The following is a 25,166-nucleotide window of genomic DNA, read 5'->3' as shown; positions in this document are numbered from 1 at the left end:
AGGGTCCTGGGATCCAGCCCCACGTTGGGCTCTCTGCTCAGTGGGAAGCCTGATTCCCCCTCTCTCTCTCTGCCTGCCTCTCTGCCTACTTGTGATCTCTCTCTGTGTCAAATAAATAAATAAAATCTTTAGAAAAAAAAAAAGAAAGCACACTATAGTAATATTAGAAATCATCAGATATACCTAAATTTAGACAGTAGTGTTAAAATAGTTACACATAAGGAAAATTCTAAGATGAGGTTCTTACGATATTATTATGTTTAGTGGAAATCTGTTTACTTCTAAAAGAGTGTCATACTTGGGGAACTATAAAACATAAAGAAGAAAAACACCCATGTCTCATTATTATGTTGCTAGATAAGTACACAGTATGTAGTTTGGGAACTTTAAAACATCAAATGAATGTGGGCTGTTTATTCTTTTTGCTATCCAGTCAGTACACTGGCAGACAATTTTGAAAAGAAAACACATTTTACAAAAGCAATTATTCATTTTTATTTTGTTTACATTGCACTGAAAATTTACATCATACTTTTACAAAGTTTTTTTTTCATAAAAATATACTTCTTTACAAAAGTGTATGCATTAATATAAGAGGAGTAGCCAGTTGCAGAAGAAACATTGTTTAAACAAGATCTTAAATGTATTAACCTTAACATTAATGAATGAATCATTGTTATTGCAGTCATTTGAATAAACAAGAATAAATAACTGATGGCATAAAATTTAAAACAGCATCCTGTCAGTAGAGTACAATGTTGAGAAAATTGTATGAATTTCCAAAACAATGTATCTCAAAGTGGTTTACAAGAAATTCACTAAATGTTGTAGAGATAGATCCAAGCAGCGCTTCCGGGTGCAATGATTTCTCTTAGGCACTCTGTCTCATGATACAAAAAGTCGAGACTGTTTACAGAGTTTTCCGCATTTGAGAGGGACAACAATGAAGAGTTCACACTGGGTATATAATTTATTCAACGAAGTAAAACATGCTATAAAAGGAAGACAATGGCCTATAAAATCAATATGCTGGCATTGCTGTGATACAGTTGTAAATGAGCCACCAATAATTTGCAAATGCAAATCTTAATTTGATGATGAAAGAAATCTGTCATATGTGAAACCTGCTTCTTGAGAATAAGAGTATAGAAAGTTTAAAATACATGAAAATTTGGAAAATCTACGACATTAGGAAATAAATTTATATTGGTGATTTGAAAGTGTAAATTTTTTTGTAGTCATTATATTTATGGACTGGTCCAAAATGTATGTCTAACTCACTGTTAGATAAAAGTTAAAAGCTTAAAATCTTATACTTCTAACTCATTGTTGATTAAAGTTCAAAACCATGTGAAATAAATTTGGAGACTCAACTGGAAGGAAAATAGGATATATCATAGATTAAATACAGTAGATTAATAGGTTCTATTTGGTCTTTCAAAAACTTTGGAAAGTGTGGTAAAGGATGGTAAGTTTGGTGTCTCAGATAACTGCAAAATCATCATTATTACAGATAATTTTTGCCAGCTAGAGTGTTTCTGGGTGACAAAACAGGCTGAAACAAGGTGTTAAACACTGCCCCATGGCTTATGGAATAATATTGGCTATAACATAATGAGGGAAATTGGGAGACTAGCACAATGATCTTGCCATTTGTAGAAACCGTGACAACCAAATCTAAAAAGAATAGCAGTATGACACTGAAGAACAAATACCAGAAAGAGTCAAATCAGAGTAGGCAGTCTTATCTCTTGTGGCATGAATTCACTCATAAACACTTCAGGGCATGACTCAATCTGAAATAACCATGGAAATAAGGAAGACAATGACTCAATTAACAAGAACAGATACTGGATAGAGTGGTGAGAAATACAGACTTATGGGTATGATGTAGCTCATGACAGTTAAAGAGAAGTCAGTGATCTATTGACTCTTGTAAGTATAGCTCTTATTTTCTACCCTATATCTTTTTTTTTTAAACCCAGTCCCTCTAATATACTTTATAAAGCACAGAAATACTGATAGTGGATGCTCCTCCAATATATGCAAATAAGTTTATGTTTTAGAATAATCTCCTTTTTAAAAAAAGCAAATAAACTGTGAGTAAGCACTCTCAGAGTGCAGCCAAATTTCTGTAAAACTCTCCACGGTAAACATGAAGAAGAATTATGGTCCAGTTTATGAAAAAACACTCTTCTCTATCATTCCTCAGGAAAAGGTGACCCAGCAAGTCCTGAAAAGTGTGCTTTAATTTGTTTTGCAGTGAACTAAATGTGCACTGTTTTGTGTGTCGATTTCCAAGCTTCTGAAGAAGGCAAAGAGTTGCTGCATTAGACCATTGTGCAGACCGTGTTCAAGTTGGGATCGAAACGTACTGCCTTCCCTTCCACTGACTTTGCGTTGGTATCATACATGGGGTTTTCAAAAGCTGCTTGGCCATTGTTATTTTCATGAACTGAACATCCTGTATACTGTGTTTTGGGTGCAGTCCTGTTGATGAGAACATTGATTAGCTATGCGTTAATGTTCTAGAAACAACAGAGTAGGACTCAAATATAACATACTGGAGTTATCATTCTTAATGCATAATGTAACTTCAAAGTATTAATTGAGAAATCTTAAGCTCAACATTGAATTTGAACAATTCACCAGTCACTTTTAAACCCTGAGTGATTTTTATTATTTACATATAATACATATTAATGTACAGTACCAATATGAGTAATACAAGTATAAATAAATGTATTATGGCTATTTTCATCCATTTAAATTTTCTGATGCAATAATAAACAACCATTGTGAATTTGCATGTATAACATAAGTAATTATGGTGATGATAAAATTTATATCTCATTACTGTCCATCCATCCATTCATTCATTAATTCCTCAAATGTTTACCAAGCATCTGTTATACCAAGCATGATCTTAGACTTTGGATACAGAATTAAAAAAAAAAAATACAAGGAAGGCATCACTCTCATGGAGCTCATAAGGTAGTAATAGAAAATAATTAATAAATAAATATTTATAAATGAGTTAAAATAAAAATAAATAAAATAAGAAAAATAGGTAATAAGAAGTGTTCTGATGAAAAGGAAAGCTGTTGATATGACAGGAAGTAATAGGGACCCACTTTAGGAACAGTAATAAGGAAAAGTAGCTCTGAGGTAGTAAAATGTAATCTGAGACTTGAAGGGCAAGAAGGAGCCAGTTCTGGACTAATTAAAAAGTATTTCAGAATGAGCAGACAACTAACAGTGAGGCCTAATTTGGGATGGTACTTAGAGTATCCTAAAAACATACTCAATTTCCTTAAAAATGACATATATAAGAACAGGAAACTCAAAATCTCAAAGAAGAAATGACTATACTGATAACTAAGTCATGAAAATAGTTTCCAAAGAGTTACTGATAACTGAACATTTGGTTTTATTTAACAAAACACATGGATTCTAGGCTAGCTAGTATAATTTGCTGGTCTTGATTCCTTCTTCCTTTTTTTATTTCTCTCTCCTTTGGCATTTCTGATTTCTCGTTTCCCACATTCCACTGGATAATTTGCTGACATTCATTATGGTACAAAGGCAGACTTGCTCCTACCTGTTTCTGGGACCTAATTACTAAAATGGATATACCTCAAAATAGATCTGCTCCTCAACTCCTATATTTACACCAAACACCACAAATTTCAACTACTTTATCATATTTTTCATTTATGTTATATTATTTTATTTTCCCTAATGCATTTTCTGAATTTTTCTCTGTATTAAAGATTGTTAGATTATTTGTATGGCAATACATTTTGTTAAAGCTATCTTAAGTTTCTTTGAATGGGATCACCTAAATAGTTATATTGCTTACAACTTGCTCCTGCCAGGTGCATAATTCTAATGAATAATAATTGTCTCTATTTTTTCAAACTATATTCACAATAAAATCCAGAAGCAAGGGGCACCTGGGTGGCTCAGTGGGTTAAAGCCCCTGCCTTCAGCTCAGGTCCTGATCTCAGGGTCAGGGGATGGGAGCCTGCCCCCCTACACCCCTGCTTCTCTTCCTACTTGTGATCTCTCTCTCTCTGTCAAATAAATAAATAAAATCTTTAAAAAAAAAAACCAGAAGCAACATCATTTTCTTCTAATTAAGCAAGAATCATGAAGATATAAAGAAATGTTATAAAAATATTGAACAACAGCTTTAAGGAAAATAATACTAAGTTTCAGAAAAGTTTACAACATCAACAAAAAGTAACTTAAAATGAACTGAACTTTTACATATAAGAGCTAAATCTATTATACTCTTTGGAGAAAACACACAGGTAAATCTGGTCTTGATTCATGACCTTGAATCTGGCAATGGTTTCTTAGATATGACACTTCAAGAACAAATAACAAAAGAAAATAGATAAATTGGACTTTACCAAAATGAGAAACTTTTTACATCAAATGACACTATCAAGAGAATGAAAATACAACTCATAGAAAGGGGGGGATATTTGTAAACCATATATGTGTCAAGAGTCTAGTTTCCAAAATCTATAAAGAACTCTTAAAATTCAACAAGAAGACAAATGACTCAATTAAAAAGTGGGCAAATACTTGAATAGGCATTTCTTCAAAAGAAAATGGCCAAGAAACACTGAAGAGATGCTCAGTGTCATTGGTAATTAGGGAAATGCAAATCAAAACTACAATGGGATACCACTTCACACATACATTAGGATGACTATAATAAAAGGAAAGAAAAAGAAAAGAAAAGAGAAAATAACAAGTGTTGGCATGGATATGGAAGAAGTAGAACAGTCATACCTTGCTGGTGGGAATATAATATGGTGCAGTCGCTCTGCAAAACAGTTTGGTGCTTCCCCAGTAAGTTAAATGAACAATGACCACAAAGCCCAGCTATTCTGTTTTGGGGTATATACCCAAAAGAATTGAAGCCGGTGTCCAAACAAAAACTTGCACAAGTGTATATATCAGCACTATTTACAACGGCCAAAATGTAGGAGCAATCCAAATGCCCATCAACTGATGAATGGACATATTTAAACATAACACATTCAAACACAGTGCAATATTATTCAGACACATGCTATAACATGGAAGAAACTTGAAAACATTATGTTAAGTTTAAGAGACCAGGTATAAAATATCCCATGGTATGTGATTCAATTTATATGAAATACCCAGAATAGGCAAACAAATACAGATAGAAAGCAGATTACCAGTTGCCTAGGGCAGGAGTAGGAGGAGTGGGGTATGACTGATTAGAGGGCACAGAGTTTCCTTTTGGGATGACAGAAATATTCTGGAACTGGCAGTGGGGACCCGATGACATTGGGAATATACTAAGTGCCACTGAACTATACACCTAAGATGGCTTAAATGGCTTCATGTTATGCATATTTTACAAAAATAGTTTTTAAAGAAAGATCAGAATAGCCTGCTTTATAGATAAATTTAGTGATGAGTTTTTCTCATTAATAAAATCTGATATTGACAAACAAGGCCTAAGGTGCTGCTAAAATTCAATAGTTACACATTCATGTAATATTAAATAAACCATTCTTAGATAATCTAGACTGAAATTTATAATAATATCAGTTTTGAAAAAATATATATTTTGGTAATAACAGTCATTTAATTATCCAATTATCTACATATCTTTTCCTTGATAAAGGATAGTCCCAAATAGCAGACAATTATATAATAAAGCCACTTGGGATGTTGGAAAGGACATAATAAACAAGGACAAACTAATAATATGTACAGTCATATAGTTGATATATCAGAAATATAACATTAATTGCATAGTCTAAAAGCAGCGGAAGAAAAAAGGAAGATTAGAGGATTTTACCATCTGTCTGCCTGGGTAAAATTGGTCAGCATTGTCATGTGAACTAAAGAGGTTTGGACACAAGCTTCTTCTTAGTTCTCTAAATAAATCTGGCAGCAGGTATCATATCTTTGATTTAAACCTTAATCTGGTTTTGTATCCCTAAAGTCTCATTATGGATAATGCAGAACTAACTGACATAATTAAGTTATGTACCAGGAAATCTATAGTCAAAAGTAGTAAGGGATAAGCTGAATGTTTGTGGGGATGAACAGAACAATGTTAGTTTTATCATGCTGTGGTGATGGGAGGCAGGTAGGGGAAATAAGGTTTTTAACAACAGTTGCAATATCTGGCACACGTCATTTTCAACAACCCAGGAACAAATGGAAATTAGGATTTGAAAGAGAATAGTAAAAAGAACATGAAATTGAAGATTTTGGAAATGTTTTGTAGGTGAAATCAACAAACTTACCTTTGTTTATAAAGATAAAATCCAAATCCTGCAAATATAAGTGCAAAAAAAGGCACAAGAATAGCAATGGCCACAGAACTACTGTTTGTACCATGAGGCTGATTTGAAGAATTTGAGCCTTCTGACATGTTCAGTCCTATAAAATTTAAAAAAAAAAAAATCAACTTTATTTGATCACAATTGATTTTTATATTTATGAACCATCATTTTCTTTCTTTCTCAAGATATCGATTTGGAAATGTACATAGGAAACAAAGGTAATTCATGAAACTCCTTCAACTCTTTTCCATACACTATGTATAAGGCATTTTTCCAGGGAAGGATACAGCATAAAAAATAAGCAGGGTCTCTGAACTGAAGAGTTTATACCATTGTGGAAAGAATACTATGACAGAAATAAGTATAGACATCAAGCATGAATTAATGATCAATGTGCTTTAGGAAGAGAAGAAATAATTCCATCTGGTGGTGTGTAGGAATGTATTCGGGAGAATATACAAGTGAGGCTGGCTTTGAAGAATCAATAGAACAATGGATGGAGAAGGAAGCAGGACCATCATAAGCCCAGAAATGGGAAGGTTAGAGGCATATTTAGAAGCTGTGACAAGCACTGGTTGTAGCTGTGTGGAAAGGAGGTAGAGATAAGTATGTATCAATGTGGTAGGAATAGGATGCTAAAATGGAAAACTGTGGCCAGGTCCTGAAAAGCCATAAACATCATTCTAAAGCGTTTAAACTTATTAGCTACTTGTGGTGAGGGATAACAGAGGGTTTTAGAAATAAAAGCCCCTGTGATAAGACATACAATTTAGAGCAGTGACTTGGGTGGGATGGACTTCAGGGAATCTGGACTAGAAGCTAGCCTACTTCAAAGGTCATAGCAACATCCCATATAAAAATGGAACATGATCTGTATTCTAGAACACTTGGAAGAGCATGAAAAAATAGATGCAGGAGAACATTTTGTAGTTAAAAAGCAACAGAACCTTTTTGTAAGGATAAGATGTAAGAGGGCACAGAATGAGAAGGGTTCTAGTTGGGGATGAGTAAATGGCAAAGACATTAGCAAAATTAGGAAATGAGAAGAATCAGGTTGGTTAACACGCTGGCATAAGGATCGGGGGAGAGAAAATAATGGAAAGGTTGTATTTTGTGTTTTGCTTTTATTTTCCCCAGAAAGAAATAGCTCCTTTTTTTAATAGGTTCTGTTTTAGACATACAGTGTGTGCGATGCTTTTGGGAATAGTTTGCATAAACATCTTGCATTAAATTACACAACTATGTTAATGTACTGTGTTAACAAATGTTTTATCTGGTTTTCAAACTAACACAATTTTAGGCAAGACATTATCTGAAATGACATCTTGTTATTGTTCACTTAGAGAAAGCTCATTTCCCTTTTTGATAAAGAGTTATATACAACTAAATCACACCTTAGTCCAGGTTAAAAGTTAATACCTTATTTCTACCTTACTTTTCAGGGACTCAGAATATTTATGTAAAAGTTGAAAGTAATGGAATTTTTAAGATAAACATCAAATAGTACTTTTTAGAGCCTGAATTTATTCTTTATATATCAGTACCACAATAAAATAATGGGAGACAATATACCTTAGGAAAGTTACATACCAAAAGCTATGTTAATAATTATATTCAAGCAAGACCATTAAATGTCTGTGTACACTCTAGAAGAGTTGAGAAGAATGTTGAAACCTGTGCCTCCCACTACAGGAAATTTACATATCTGAATAGCATAAAGCCCCCAAATGGGATCTATTCCTCAAAGTTATTTTCCCTTTCCAGACCATATGATGTTTTCAAAGTGCCATTACATTTTTGAAAGAGAAAGAAAGTTGCAACAATATTCAAACTGAAGAGAAGTACTGTAATTCTGGATAAAATAAAATAATTTACGGTTTAATATTTTCTTTTATATCTGCATCACTTTTTCTCTTTTTTACTTGCTAAGGGCAAGACAGTGTGTCATATTTATTAGAAATATGACAGCAATCAAGCACTGTACAGGGTTGGTACATGGAGAATCAATATTTTGAAGAATGAGATTATTTAAAAGGCTATCAAATGTATTAATGTATAATCCTGACAATGCAAAATTCAAAATGCAGGAAGTGTGCCTAATGTACAGAATCCACTGTATAGTCTTATGATGTCTGGAGTAATAAAGGAACTACATGAAAATGAAAATGAATACATTACCCAGTCTTTGTAGTCCAAATTGCCCATAATCTTTGCCCTGAATAAATCCTTGAAATACATAAGTAGCTCCGTCAGGCTCAGCAGAAACCTAAAAATATTTATAAGGTTGATTAAATCTGAAGATTGGACACAGCTATATTTTCCCAGCCTTAATAAATATTCAGTTCTACTCTCAAATGAATGTTATGCAAAGTTCCTAACTCTGTATCTTCCTCCTACGTAAAACATAGCACACTGTGTAAATCTGCCATTATTAAAAGCAAAATCAAAATTTTCACTTTTAAGTAATTAGGATATTAGAAAAAGGGGGTTGTTATTACTATAATGATGTAGAGATTTCTCTTAGGCTAAGAAACCTGCTGTCAAAAAAAAAAAAAGGGCAATGATACGATGAAAGAGAATAAAGCAAATGATCAATTAAAACTTAAAATATAACAGGGTGCCTGGCTGGCTTAGTCGTTGGGTGTCTACCTTTGGCTCAGGTCATGATTCCAGGGTCACGGGATAGAACCCCACATCAGGCTCCCTGCTCGGTGGGAAGCCTGTTTCTCCCTCTCCCACTCTCTCTGCTTGTGTTCCCTCTCTCTCTCTCTTTCTGTCAAATAAATAAATAAATAAAACCTTCTAAAAAATTAAATATAATAAAACCGTACTTTGTAGATTTTATTCCTGTTTAGCATGCATGCCCTCCCTCTCTCCCTCTCACCAATCTTCCCTTCTCATTGGGCTTAGTCCTGTGACTTGCTTTGGACAATGGAATGTGGGTGGAATTAACAAGAAGTCAGTTCTAAGCCCAGGCCTTAAGAGGCATGTTTCCCATTATAATAAGTGAAAGAAGCCAGTCACAAAAGACCACATACTATATGATTCCATAAATAAGAATATCCCAAGCAGAGACATCCATAGAAACAGAACATGGATTTATGGTTGCTTAGAGTTAGGGTGGAGATGAGGGATGGATGGGTAGGGTGATAGCTAAAGGATGTGGAGTTTCTTTTTGAGGTGATAGACATATTCTAAAGTCAACTGTGGTGATGGTTACACACTTGCAAATGTACTAAAAACCACTGAATTGTGTACTTTATATGGGTGAATTATAGGGTATACGACTTATATCTCAGTGGAGATGTTTAAAACACATTATCCCTCAGAGCTTCTGACCTCTGACAAGAGAATACGCTGTGGGTAGCTGCTGCCTCTCCAGGCTGGACCCCAGAATGAGATACCTGAAGCAGACCTGAACTTGCTACCACAGCCTCAAGTGGAACACCCACAACTAACCCCAGATACAGGAGAAATGATAAAATACTCCTTTGACTCTGAGATTTTGTGATTTTGTCTAATGTTGTAAAAGCTGACTATAACATGCATCTTGCATATATATAAAATCCTATATTTAAGAAATATATGCGTACTGTGATTTGATCTCATAAACAAAACAGAAATAGATATATTTCAGTGTTCTTGTTAACTAGTAATGTGAATTTGCTCTGGGTTTATTTTACTTAGTTACCAAAGTCCTGTACATTATTGTAGAAGTTGTAAAGCACCTAGAATCCTCACCCTAAAAAGCAAACTATCATACCAATCCATCCATAGTAGCCTGGCATGTCAGAAGAAGTGATTTATTCCTTATGATCAGACACCATATTCTGGTCATGGTCATTTTTAAAAATGAAATCCTCCTCAAATGAAGAGCTCAAACTCTAATATGTAAATGAATGAATTCATTTTGTTTGCTTCCTAGATGAAATAATACAATTACACAATTTGAGTGCATTGAAGACATGAGTTAGTTTCCAACTCCACAAACACTGGCACAGATAGAGAAATAAGATAAACCTTTTTTTTTTCCCCTCAGGCACTAAACTTACTGAAGCCTATGACCTACTATCTTCTTTCCCTCTAGGTCTTCCTTGTAAAAGAAGACTTGTGACTTGTTAGGATGGAGTCAGAGCTCTCCTGCTTGTTTTTTAGGAAAGACTCCTGGGGAATATGTGAATAGAAGATTTGTTGCTTCCAACTCCCAATTTAGAAACTCCATTCACACAAGTGGCTGAATAGGACAGGGTGATTCCACTGTGAAGCTATGGTAACCATTTTCCACAAGAAGTAATTTACGTAACTTCCTTTTCAGAAACAACTTTATGAAATATCCTAAATATTTTGTAAAGCATTCTAAATCTGTTAAATTTAGATCAAAAAGCTTAAATGTAATGGGCATCCTTAATTTTTCTGATACATTTTGTAAATAGCCAAAATAGGTCTTAAATAGTGGATCCAGACAAAGAATGAATTATATTTTATCCAGATTTATTTATCATAGTACTGACCCCAGACAAATAAATTCGATGAAACCACTAAAAAACTATATGGCCCTCATACACATAAATATTACAAAAGTTAGCAAAATTCATCAGAATCCAGTAATCCTAGGTTTAACATTCTAGATTACTAAGTATTTACACTGCATCTTTTTTTCAAAATAATTTACCCATAATAGTAATCTTGCCATTTTATATGTGCATGTGTGTTTATAATTAGCTAAATTTAGAAAATTACCTTTTTCTGGAATCTTAATGACAAATTATAGCATAAATTGTTTATTAAAATCACAGTAGACATTTAAACAACTATACTTACAAAGCCATCCATGGCCCAATTGTCCTCCTTCATTTTCTTCACAGAAGCATGAGTTGGCACTTTAATAAGGTAGATATGTAACATCAGGCGAGCTTCCTGGCTTTTATATACCCCTGTAAAATGTAAGGACATTTTAGTCTACAAATTTTGTAAATAATTATGTTTCATTTTATTATCTTTAATTCCTTAAATATATCATGTAATACATGTCATAGGAAAAGAAATCAAACAAGGCCAAGTTGAGACCAGCTTCATCCATAATGCTTTCTATAAATCCTGCAAAATATGTTAATCCCTCAGCGGAAATTCTCAACTTAAATCTTAATTGTGGGGTTAAATTACCTATGCTCTTAAAATTAAGTATTACTGTTTTTACTAAAATCATTCCATGATATTATAAACAAAATAACTTCTTCTCCCAAAGAAATTTAAAATCTTTGAAGATATACATCAAGTGTTAAAATCCCTGATATTTTTCTTAATGAATTGGGTGCCACCTCTGAAAGAGTATTCTAGGTGCTACTGGAGCCACAGAGAAGAATATATATGTATCTTAAGATAGGATGCTTAAAAGCATTTCCAGTGAAGTAGATGTTAATCAGATATATATCCAACAAAATACATTAAAAATATATAAATAAGAGGCCAGAAGAGAGAAGGATCATTTTACAATGGAGTGATCAGGAAATGCTTATTAAGGAAAAAAAAGCATTCAGACTGGGTCTTGAAAATCAAGTAGGGTCTTTAGTTTAAGTAGGTAAATATAGATAATGGCATAAAAGAGAAAAGCAAACATATATACAATGATTTTTTTTTTTTCTTAAACAGTGAGTATCCTAAGAGTAGGAATAAGCTGGAATATAAATGTACTTAGGGGAATAATAGGACAGAAGTCTCTAAGGAAAAATGTTGTGATTAATTTATGGTTGAAATTTGACTCATGCATTCATTTACTTGATCTTTTGCCTGTGTAATAAGGCGTCATAAGAATATGCTGGGAATACAGAGATGACACATAGACCTTGACCTAAAGTAAGTTACAGTTAATAGGGAAAGACATAAAAGGAATAAAAAATAATATTGTTGGGGAAAAGTTACAGTTGATTTACATGGAGACAGTGATAGCAAATTTATTTATGCTGGTTTTTCTATATTTGTAGGAATTTATTTTGAGATTTTTCTAGATTAGATTAAGCATACACTTATTTTTTCAGGCTCTTATAGAAAATAAAGAAAAAAGTTATATCTAAAAGTTAAATAAATCAGTATCACTATTTAAATGAATTTATTTTGTTAACAAAAACTTCTTTCAATCTATATTCCTGTAAATGTGTATAGTTTTTAAAATATAATACATATTAGCTTCTGACACTTTTACTTTGGGCTTAACAGAGAATCATTCAATAATTTAAATTCACTACTTAGACAATATTCACTGAGGCTTATTTTGTTCCAGATGCTTTTCTAATTTCTGAGGTATAGTAATGAAATGGGGGGCAAAGATCTTCCCTCTTAGAACTTATATTGTTGGAGTATAGACAAGTAAATAATGTCATATCATGTCATGTATTACCATATTATTCTATAAATAGTGAAAAGAAGAAGGTGAAACAGGATAAGAGTGTCTAAGACTAAGAGTTTATGTCTGTGTTTGTAATGAGAATATTACTTTAGATAGGATCATTGGGAGTACTGTTGATGAGATGACATTTGAGAAAAACATCTGAATGTCAGAAAAAAACAGAAGAAACACAATGAGGGAAATGTGCCCTACATCAAGGACATAGAAACTTGAGAAGGCTGAGCAGCTGGATAGGTTTCTGGGTCCCTTATGCTTCTTTAAAATAGTATAGCTCTACCTTTTTCTGTCTTCAGTTATGGTGTACACTGAAATATTCTCATTTGAAGAAAGGATTTTGTGCCCATAAAATAGGTTGTAAGTCATTGATCTGGTCTCTTTGGTGTTATGAGAATACAGAAAAATTTAGTTATTCCAATCAAAAGTTCTTTTCTATTTGATGATGCCTCATTCTAGCTACATCAAAATATTCATGAGCGAGTTTATTTCAAAATCAGCTTTTCTTTTCTGTAGTCATAGTCATGTATCCATCCAAAAATCAGAAAGCCTTGTTTCTGAATAAATTATGAATGTCATTAAAATGTAACAAATATTTCACAGTATAATAATCACTAATAAAAATGATAAAATGATGGAGGTGAAGGCATGAAGGCATTGTTTGCTGTTCTTTAACGTGATACCTGAAAGTAGCAGTTCCATGTTGCTATTGCTGAGTGTAGCATTGACTCTCCCAGTGGAAGCATTGAAACTAGTAACTGTCAAGGTCATAGGTTGTTTCCTTCCTTTGAAATTGTAAGAGCCTTTCCATATATAATTTTGGGCAAACACATCATCAGGAACTGTGAAGAGATTAAGGACACATATTAATTTTATGGTGCCCCTATAAATATAAACATTAAGAAGTAGATTAATGAATATTAGTTTATTGAATAATGAAATTTTGCTAAACACTCAATAATGTGAAATGTGTATTATAAAGTGAATTCTTCATATACATGTTTCAAGTTTTTTGGAATAAACCGAAACTGCAATAACCTATATTTGTACTCATACCTGAGTCATCAATCAAAGAGAGACAGCACCAATTAAAGACATAAGGCTTATATTCAGAACCAGCTAAACATCAAATATACTTATATTTGGTCTCCTCCAGTAACATCTTTCAGAGGAAAAACAAAATGATTTTACTGAGCCACATCAGTCTATATTTAAGTCCCAAGAGGTCTGCTTTTCTTCTGGCAGAATGAGTAGATTTATGCAGGAAGAGCATAGAGTTAAACCTCCCTCTTGCAGAATAGCACTTAAAGACTGTTAGAAGGGATGCTCCTTTGTCCCCTTTATAGAATACTGAGTCCAGTTATTTTAGTAATATATGCTCCTGAGGAAGAACAGGGCTCCACCATATTGACAGCTTTGAATTTACAGGTATTTTTAGAAATAAAGGAATTGTCCCTAGAATTGCCCAACTCTCATGGGACAAAGATGAATTTGTGGTAGAATCAAATAAGATCCTAAATGTTATAAAACTCTCATCTAAAGAAGGAATGCTCTTTATTTTAGATATAACCACATAAGGCATTATATTTATATAAATTTGTTATGTAATTTATAGTTATACAAGTCAAGGATGGCAAAGTCTACTCAGATTCTGAAAACAACCTAAGAGAAGCTTCCATTAATCATACACATTACAATAAAGTACATCTCCAAAAAGCAGAAATTCCAGGGAGCTATGCCGATTTGTACAAATGAGTAAATGACAGAATAGGGGAAAGCCTTTTTTTCCTAATAAGGTATTGACAATTTGTCACCTGGTCTTCACTACACACATCACACTTCTCATCACCAGATCATTGAGACTGGGGTTACATTCCCTGTGTTCTGCTCAGTAAACTAAAAGAGCAAAACTCCTGAAGACAAACAAAACAAAACAAAACAAAAACAACAACAACAAAAAAAAAAACCCAAAAAACAACAAACAAACCATGAAATACAAAATACGCTGAAGAGTTGAGTTTTTACTGAATATTTCTACACATGTTTTGTTCTATGGTAATTCAAAAGCAATACAGCTAAAGCATTAGAGCTGCAAGCCCTGGAGTTAGGATCCTTGCAGTAAAGTCTGTCCTCGGGTGCCTGGGTGGCTCAGTTGGTTGGGCGACTGCCTTCAGCTCGGGTCAAGATCCCAGGGTCCTGGGATAGAGTCCCGCATCCAGCTCCCTGCTCAGTGGGGAGCCTGCTTCCCCTCCTCTCTCTGCCTACTTGTGCTCTTTCTCCCTCTGTCAAATAAGTAAATAAAATCTTTAAAATAAACAAACAAATAAATAAATAAATAATAAAGTCCATCCTCTGCAATTTATAAACTGTGTGGTTTTGCATAGATTACTTAACTCTCTAAACTTGAATTTCCTCATGATTAAAATGAGGTTAACTTAGAGTTGTTGGGAAGAGTAAATGAGATAAGGAAAGTGAAGTGTTTAGCTAAGTGTTAGCTGCTACTATTACTACTACTACTGCTGCTGCTGCTATTATTCAGATAAAATAGGAAAACTGTGGATCTTAGAGCTTACTACATAATTGCTAATAAAATATATATTTAGCAGACATGTAGTTAGTAAAATGAATGGTCCATAGTCTGGTTCTGTGACTCTACCAAGTCATCCTTTGAGTGGCACTCCCTCCCCAAACCTCCAACTGCACAGCTACGTATGCTATAGGGGAATGTTACTCTATGTACGTCTGGAGGAGTCTTACGGAAACTTTGATACAGTGAATGAGTAAAAAGCCCTCGATCTGGTAAGCATGTGAAAGTTTTTAGTGAAGGAAAGTGTACCTAAAACAAGTTTGCAGGAGAGTGACAAGCTATATTGCCCTGCACTGAAAAGACCTGGAATTTGGAGGTAATAGGTTCTCAGTCGTGCAGGAAAAAGCAGGAGCAAGAGAGATAGATATTCTAATGGCAGTGCCTTGCAAATAGTAGACAGTAAGTAAGTGCTATTGTCTGTCTGATTGTTTATTTCCACCCAGAATGGACTGTGATTACTCTTTGCTATCTCTGAACCTTTAAAGAAAACCCATTACATCTGCTGATCTTATCCATAGTCCTTAGGGGAATTAGTGTTGGTTGAAGAAGGTGAAAGAGAAGCTTGACAGCAGGAGAAAAGAGCAATGGAAAGAACCAGATAGTGGCCACCGCCAAGTACATAACATGAGGTTTAATCACTAATGTGGAAGGAAATGTTTAACAACTGGGTCTTCTGAAAAACAAACAAAACAAAACAAACAAAAAAGCTGATGTTCAGCATTTGCTTATTTCTATGATGTAAATATTACCACAGTAGCAGATTTCAAAGTCCTACCAATATGACATGGCTGAATGCAAAGTTTGGCTGGATGCGCAGAATAGTGTGTGATGAACCTCTCTCTACCTGCGGGCTCAACACGCCACTACTGCCCTCTACCTTTTGAGAAATGCAACTCAAGTTGGGCAAAGCAGACACCGACTGGTCATTTCCATTCCCGTGTACAATGGGAATGATCATACTTCTTTCTATTGTTAGGTCTATTTTGGTATTTAAATATGAATGTGAGTCTGGCAGTTCTTTGTAAATTCTAAAATGTCATCCCACTCCCTTTGATGTGGGTATCAGTAAAGTCTAAAATGTCATGATCCTTCCTTTCAAGATGTCTGATTTTAAACTGTAATTCACAGGTTGCATAGTATTGCTTCAAATGTAGTATCATGCTCCTGACTCTGATACAATCACCAAATTTCATTCTTGTTATTTTGGAGTAATCTAATCACAGTGACTCACGATTTTAAATTAAATGTTTCTAATGTTTTCCCATTGAAAGTAGCATTTACTCTGAAGTTTTATAAATCTTTTTTACTGAGGTTAAAGAAATTCCTTTCTAATTTGTTAAGTCTTTTGAAGTTATAAATAGGTGTTGTGTTTTATCAAATATTTTCTGTGCAGGTATTGCGCTGATCAAAACAATTTGCATTTTAATTTCTTAATAAAGAATTTAAAATAATAACTTCCTTATTTATTAATTTAAAATAATTAAAAAAATAAAGAATTAAGAAAATTTCTTAATAAAATTTAATTTCTTAATCTTAATAGATTATTTTTAAGGATTATTTAATATAAAAATATCCCTGCATATCTATCATGAATCCAATTTGGTTCTGACGTGTCAGCTTTTGGTTTTTCTGTTATACTATGATTTTGGATTTGATTTGCTAAGATTTTATGTAGGATATTTTCATCTGTGCATCCTGAGTCAAACAAACAGACTTGTAATTTTTCCTTTTGTATAATGTCTTTCTGAATTATTAGAATTATATTGGATTCATAGAATGATTTTTTTTCTTTTTTTTTTTAGAGAGAGGGAGAAAGGGTGCATGAGTGGGGGCTCTGGGAAAAGGGCAGAAGGAGAAAGACTCTTAAGAAAACTCCTGCTGAGCATGGAGCTCCACATGGGGCTCCATCTTATGACCCCAAGATAAAGACCTTGAGATCATGGCTCTGAGATCACAACCTGAGCTGCAAACCAACAGACATACATTTAACCTACTATGCCACCCAGGCACCCCACATAGATTTCTTGACTGGAGGAGATTTTTTTTAAAGATTTTATTTATTTATTTGACAGAGAGAGATCACAACTAGGCAGACAGGCAGGCAGAGAGAGAGAAGAAACAGGCTCCCTGCTGAGCAGAGAGCCCCATGTGGGGCTCAGTCCCAGGATCCTGAAACCATGACCCGAGCCGAAGGCAGAGGCTTAGCCCACTAAGCCACCCAGGCGCCCCTGGAAGAGACTTTTTTTTTTTTTTTTTAATAAAACGAGATAATCCGTTCTGTTCCTCTATAATTTGGCAGAAATTATCGGTTAATCCATAAGGACCTGGTTTTTCTCTGTAGAAATAGTTTTAAACTCCTATTTTATCTGTTATAGGGTCATTCAAGTTTTCTTTTGCTCTGGTAAAATATTCTTTTTAGTAATTTGTCCATTTTTTTAAAAAGTTGACTATTATTGATAGTTTTCCACAAATAGAATTATAATTGATTTATTCTACTCTCTATGTGGTTATGTTCATATTTCCTTTTGCTATATTATTTAAATTTTGTTCTATTTTTTTGATGTCTTGCCAGAAATATTCTACTCTTTCTTTTTTCCAAAGAACTACCTTTGGCTTTGTTGAGATTCTTCCATTGCATCCTTGAGGGGGATTGTTTTTTTGTTTTTATTATTACAATGACTTTCTGCTTTCTTTTGGTTATTCTGTTATACTGTAATACATATCTTCTTAACAGGACTACTTTATTCACTAAATCTGAGGCTTTCTACTTTTCTAATGTAAGAATTTAAAATTATAAATTCCCCTAATAACTGCTTTTGATACAGCCCCCAAGTTTTGATATTTAGATTTTCAATACAGCTAAGTTCTAGTATTATATTTTTTCTTTAATTCCTTCTTTAATTTATGAATTATTCATAAGTATTTATTGTTTTTAATTTCCAAGCATTCAGAATTTTTTTAAAAATTTACCTTTTTTATTGATTTTTACTTACATCATGGTGAGATATCAGATCTGAAGAATAACTTTGCTTTGGAATTTATTTATTTTTATTTATTACTTAATATATGATCAGTTGTTATATCTGTCGCAAGTGCCTTTGAATAAAATATGTATTCCATAATTGTCTGATATAGAAATATATATATATGTATATAATATATGTATAATTGTGTTGTTCTTCCATATTCTTTTTTATTTCTTTTTGCCTGCCTATTTATTGGTGACCATAGGTCATGTTTTGCCCAGGAAAGTCAGGTTTTACATTTGATATACGGGAGTTAGTACTTAAACACCTATCTGCTACTAGATAAACCATCTCCTTTGGAAAATTCTGCATTGATAGACCACTGTGGTTTTCTGACTCCATTGCTAAACTTTCTTATGTTGACATAGTCTTTGATTGTCCTCATGGCATTCAGTCTATTGCCACTGCATGTTGAATAAATCAGTGTTTCCGACTGATTTTTCTTTTGTGGGTACGCCAGTTTTACAGCATGTATCTTGAGAACTTCTAAACACAACTAAAATTAGGAACTAACACTGCTTCTGGCTTAAAATAATGAGACCAGATCTGTCTTCAAGGTACAGATTAAATGTTTAATCTTTATCTGTAGCTTTTAAATTAAAGATTTTATTTATTTATTTGTCAGAGAGAGAGAGAGTACACACAAGCAGGCAGAGTAGCAGGCAGAGGCAACGAGAGAAGCAGGCTCCCTGCTGAGCAAGGAGCCCAATGAGGGACTCAATCCCAGGAACCTGGTTTCATGACCTGAGCCAAAGGCAGCGGCTTAACCAACTGAGCCACCCAGACATCCCTATAGTTTTTAATTTATATCATATAAATAAAATATGGACTAATACTAAAAAAAGGAGCTCATACATACTGAGGTCTTACTATGGGCTAAGTACTTCACATTTCATTTTCATGAAATTCATTTATAATAGTCTAATCCCTGTTTCTTTTCATAGATAAAGACATGGAGGCTCAGATATATAAAATAACTTTCCAAAGTCATAGTGTAGTGGGTGTGTAACACGGCAATTACATTAAGGCTGTAGGACTGAACAGCCCATGTTTTTAATGACTAAATTTAAAATTTTGGTCTTTAAATCAGTAAACTATAACTAAAATTGCTGAACTTTTTCTCTCATATCAAGTGTATTTTGTTCCCTTTTTAAAAATCTATATTTCAAGCATCTCATTTTTTGTTTAAATGTTTTAAATAAAGCATTGCCAATATAGTACAGTCAATTTCAGATACTCCTGGGGATATTTTATAGAGAAAACTATAAGCATTATTTTTAGAATATTAACATGTCTCAGAATTACATTCCTTAAAATTCAACATCTTAAAATAAAATAAAATAAAAATTTTCAAATTCCAAATAGTTAAATTCATGGTTTTCCCATACTGAATATATATTTTTCTAAATAATGTTTATTTTGTCAATAAAATGGTTGATCACTTCATAGAAATCATAACTTCTGGGAAAATAACTGAAATCACTAACCACTTAGCTTTGGGCTGGGTGTTCCTAGTGCAGGTCTTGGATCTTTCACCAGGATTTTGGAACCAGCTATGGAAAAAAAAAAAAAAAAAGTAAAAGGTTTATAAAAGTTAACATAATTAATAACACACACAGTGATCCATTTTCAATTTTAATCTCTGACATATCGCATAGTTTTCTCCAATTTGTCCAATTCATCCTAACATCTCAGTACCTATTCAACACTTCCACTGTATAGCTAATGACTTCAATAATTACTCCATTATAGTCCAGTGGGACAAGGGAAAGATTAGTGCTGCCTTATCATTTCAGGATTCTCTTTCTTATTTTAAAGAACATGTAAACCATGTAAACCAACATGTAAACAGTTGATTGCAGCATGGTTGCAGCAAGGCTAAGGGTATGTTCCTTAAATAATTTGAATAAAAATTTGCTAAGGTGGTCCATGGTGTTATAAGAAATTGGATAAAATCAAAACTAAAGAGTTAAAACTAAGGTTTTAAGGTTTTAAGCCAAACCAAAGGTAGTTCAAAGCAAGGAAATCATGTGGGTTGCTAGATAGGACTGCAAAATTATGGGAGCTATGACATTCAGTGCTTGTAGACTGTATAAAGACAGATCTTTTTCTGAAAAACTATATAATGTCTTTCAAAGGTTTTAAGGGAAATAATTTGGGTGAATAGCACTCTCATTCTAAGAGAACAATTTGGAAAGAAAGGGATATTGATACAGGCAGAGAAGTTAGGAGGCTCCTACAGTAGTCCCCATCTAGAGATAATGCTGAGTTAACCTTCTATAGTAGTGACAATAAACAGCAAAGTGGATAGATAAAAAAGTTATTGAAATTCTGTTGGATTTAAATGGACTTTTAATCTTTCAATCTCATGAAAATTTTAAAATAAACCAAGTAGTGTTCTTGCTAAGAGAAGAGAGAGAACACATTTCAAAAAGAAGGTCATTAACATCCATGAGAGCTGCAAGAGAACTGGAATTAAAAGGGCTGGAAAGAAAAGAAAAGAAAAAGGAAAAGGAATTTATTGATGACTTTATCAAGAATTCTAGAAAAACTTCCTTTATTCCTGTCTGTGAACACCTAAGTCTTTTTTCTCTAGTAAACTCACTACATCTTATCCAAAGGGGGATTGTCCTGATAAAGCAGCAAGAGAAGTAGACACTTCCCTATATCACCTTGGTTGACTAACAGATTGAGAGGTGGGCTCCATTTAAACTTGACAATCAGACTCTTCAATAGTGTTTTCCTGACCAAGAAGTTTTGGCAAAAACTCTTCTAAATCAAAAGGTATGCTGGGAGCAATTTTCCCTACTGTGGTAGGTTGAATAATGGACCTTAAAATTCTGGTTCACTGAGAATCTCAAATATGACCTTTGTTGGAAATAGGATCTTTGAAGATATAATTAATTAGGGTTCCTCTTATGAAATAACCTTGAAATCTAGTGACTGGTATCTTTATAAGAAGGGGAGAGGACATACGGAGATAAACAGGAAAGGGAGCCACATGAAGATGGAAGTAGAAATTGGTATGAAGCCGCTATGAGCCAAGGAACGCCAAGGATAGCCGAAGCTGCCAAACGTTAGGAAGAGGCAAAGCATGGTTTTTCCCTAGAGACTTCAGAGGGTTCATGGATCTATCAACACCTTAATTTTGGGCTTCTGGCCTCCAGAACTCTGAGAGAATAAATTTCTGCTTTTTTTAAGTTATCCAGCTTGTGGTACTTTGTTACAACAGCCCAGAAAACTAATACACCTACCATGATAAAGTAACTAGAAGAAGAAATAAAGAAGAACAAAAACAGAACATGGAAAAGAATTTATAACAAGATCTCAATAATAGCTCTTGTGCTTCTGAATGAAGAAGTGCCTGCCCTTGGAGTTGGCTAACCTAATCTGAGTTGAGTTTTTGTCTCTTGCATCTTAGGGAGGCTGACCTCGTAGAATAGCTTCTGTTAGAAGCTTCTATAATGAAAACTTACCTTCACAAACAGGAACTTTTCCAGTCCAGGTGTTATCAGATCTACACACTCTATGTTCAGTTCCACCTGCTAGGAAGAAGCCAGGCTGGCAGGTATAAATGAGTGTATAGCCATGAGATGGAAGGTCCATTCCTACTACATTTGCATGAGCAGGAGTTTCTGGTTGTTTACAGCTGTGGGCTGTATTAAGAAAAAAGAAAAGCATTCATTTTTTATAGACATTTTAAGAAAATTTTGAGAGGAGAGTCACAATATATATTAGAGGCATGGTAATGACTTTATATAAATATAACTTTGCATATTCTAATTAATCAAGGAAAATGTATCAATGTCAATATACATATGAATTTCATAGGCTAACATGTTCTAAGCAGTCATCTGTGGAACATGGTAGATGTTAAAAGGAAAGCTAAACAGGGGAGACCTACTGGGGATAATTAAGCTCAGAAGTGTATATTACTATTCTAGAGAGTCTCAATAATTATTAACATTTTAAAGGATCTAAGAAGTCCTGTAGTTAGATACCTTTCAAAGTTTGTCAAGCTAAGATTTTATACACCAGTTTATGAAATATTATTTTATTATTTTATTTCATATTAATTTTAAGTTTTAAAATATATTTTAAATATATTTAAATACATATTTATATATGAATATATAAATAATTTATAAATATAAATAATATATAAATATATTTATAAATATAAATATATATAAATATATATTTAAATATATTCATTCAGTATATCACTCTGACATTAATACTTGTTAATGTAGAAAGTATAATTTAATAATTTTTTACATGTGGAATTTTCTGGCCATATTTTGGGTTCATAAGTACCAATATCTTTTCATTCTCTTAACTTCTGGCTCCTTTTCTTCAAGCTGCCTTCCACTCTTGATTTGCTACCTCTATTCCATTTTACTCATACTTATGCCACTTCTTGGCCTGACCCCAGTTTCACTGTTTTGTCTTATACATAAATACCATCCCATTATCAGAGATAGATGCTGCAAGAAATTTTCTCCCTAAATCAGAAAGCATTTCTGATCATTTTTTGCTCATGGATATGGGTACTTAAAAGTTTGTCTCTGGCAATACAATGGCACTAAATTCATATCTCTCAATAGTTACCCTGAATGTTAATGGGCTAAATGCCCCAATCAAAAGACACAGGGAGTCAGAACGGATAAAAAAACAAAACCCATCTATATGATGCCTACAAGAAACTCATTTTAAACCCGAAGACACCTCCAGATTTAAAGTGAGGGGGTGGAAAAGAATTTACCATGCTAATGGACATCAGAAGAAAGCAGGAGTGGCAATCCTTATATCAGATCAATTAGATTTTAAGCCAAAGACTATAATAAGAGATGAGGAAGGACACTATATCATACTCAAAGGATCTGTCCAACAGGAAGATCTAACAATTTTAAATATCTATGCCCCTAACGTGGGAGCAGCCAACTATATAAACCAATTAATAACAAAATCAAAGAAACGCATCAACAATAATACAATAATAGTAGGGGACTTTAACACTCCCCTCACTGAAAGGGACAGATCGTCCAAGCAAAAGATCAACAAGGAAATAAAGGCCTTAAATGACACGCTGGACCAGATGGACATCACAGATATATTCAGAACATTTCATCCCAAAGCAACAGAATACACATTCTTCTCTAGTGCACATGGAACGTTCTCCAGAATAGATCACATCCTCGGTCCTAAATCAGGTCTCAACCGGTATCAAAAGATTGGGATCATTCCCTGCATATTTTCAGACCACAATGCTCTGAAGCTAGAACTCAATCACAAGAGGAAATTTGGAAAGAACCCAAATACATGGAGACTAAACAGCATCCTTCTAAAGAATGAATGGGTCAACCAGGAAATTAAAGAAGAACTGAAAAAATTCATGGAAACAAATGATAATGAAAATACAATGGTTCAAAATCTGTGGGACACAACAAAGGCAGTCCTGAGAGGAAAATATATAGCGGTACAAGCCTTTCTCAAGAAACAAGAAAGGTCTCAGGTACACCACCTAACCCTACACCTAAAGGAGCTGGAGAAAGAAAGAACAAGAAAGAAACCCTAAACCCAGCAGGAGAAGAGAAATCATAAAGATCAGAGCAGAAATCAATGAAATAGAAACCAAAAAAACAATAGAACAAATCAACGAAACTAGGAGCTGGTTCTTTGAGAGAATTAATAAGATTGATAAACCCCTGGCCAGACTTATCAAAAAGAAAAGAGAAAGGACCCAAATCAATAAAATCATGAATGAAAGAGGAGAGATCACAGCTAACACCAAAGAAATACAGACAATCATAAGAACATATTATGAGCAACTCTATGCCAACCAATTTGACAATCTGGAAGAAATGGATGCATTCCTAGAGACATATAAACTACCACAACTGAACCAGGAAGAAATAGAAAGCCTGAACAGACCCATAACCAGTAAGGAGATTGAAACAGTCATCAAAAATCTCCAAACAAACAAAAGCCCAGGGCCAGATGGCTTCCCGGGGGAATTCTACCCAACATTTAAAGAAGAACTAATTCCTATTCTCCTGAAACTGTTCCAAAAAATAGAAATAGAAGGAAAACTTCCAAACTCATTTTATGAGGCCAGCATCACCTTGATCCCAAAACCAGACAAGGATCCCATCAAAAAAGAGAACTACAGACCAATATCCTTGATGAACACAGATGCAAAAATTCTCACCAAAATACTAGCCAATAGGATTCAACAGTACATTAAAAGGATTATTCACCACGACCAAGTGGGATTTATTCCAGGGCTGCAAGGTTGGTTCAACATCTGCAAATCAATCAATGTGATAAAACAGATTAATAAAAGAAAGAAAAGGAACCATATGATACTCTCAATAGATGCTGAAAAAGCATTTGACAAAGTACAGCATCCCTTCCTGATCTTCAAAGTGTAGGGATAGAGGGCACATACCTCAATATTATCAAAGCCATCTATGAAAAACCTATTGCAAATATCATTCTCAATGGAGAAAAACTGAAAGCTTTTCCTCTAAGGTCAAGAACACGGCAGGGATGTCCGTTATCACCACTGCTATTCAACATAGTACTAGAAGTCCTAGCCTCAGCAATCAGACAACAAAAGGAAATTAAAGGCATCCAAATCGGCAAAGAAGAAGTCAAACTATCACTCTTCGCAGATGACATGATACTATATGTGGATAACCCAAAAGACTCCACTCCAAAACTGCTAGAACTGGTAGAGGAATTCAGTAAAGTGTCAGGATATAAAATCAATGCACAGAAATCAGTCGCATTTCTCTACACCAACA

At 33.9% G+C, this 25,166-nt stretch overlaps 1 protein-coding gene across 2 annotated transcripts in view; it reads right to left on the bottom strand.

The window, feature by feature from the left end:
• Positions 1 to 1,958: 1,958 nt before the first annotated feature.
• Positions 1,959 to 25,166, bottom strand: part of CSMD3 (CUB and Sushi multiple domains 3) — a 1,221,727-nt gene continuing 1,198,519 nt past the window's right edge. For both annotated transcript variants that reach the window (XM_032858445.1, XM_032858446.1), the window contains 7 exons: positions 21,834 to 22,013; positions 19,845 to 19,910; positions 13,428 to 13,586; positions 11,169 to 11,281; positions 8,526 to 8,613; positions 6,309 to 6,444; positions 1,959 to 2,490 (listed from right to left, as the gene is read on the bottom strand). In XM_032858445.1, coding sequence (XP_032714336.1) covers positions 2,331 to 2,490; positions 6,309 to 6,444; positions 8,526 to 8,613; positions 11,169 to 11,281; positions 13,428 to 13,586; positions 19,845 to 19,910; positions 21,834 to 22,013 — 902 coding nt within the window. In that variant the 3' untranslated portion in view covers positions 1,959 to 2,330. The remainder of the gene's footprint in view (positions 2,491 to 6,308; positions 6,445 to 8,525; positions 8,614 to 11,168; positions 11,282 to 13,427; positions 13,587 to 19,844; positions 19,911 to 21,833; positions 22,014 to 25,166) is intronic.

The sequence above is a fragment of the Lontra canadensis genome, unplaced genomic scaffold, assembly GCF_010015895.1.
Source record: "Lontra canadensis isolate GAN:19392208 unplaced genomic scaffold, GSC_riverotter_1.0 scaffold15, whole genome shotgun sequence".
Classification (NCBI taxonomy): Eukaryota; Metazoa; Chordata; class Mammalia; order Carnivora; family Mustelidae; genus Lontra; species Lontra canadensis.
The sequence above is the reverse complement of the archived record's forward strand: the minus strand, read 5'-3'. Positions and strand labels throughout refer to the sequence as shown.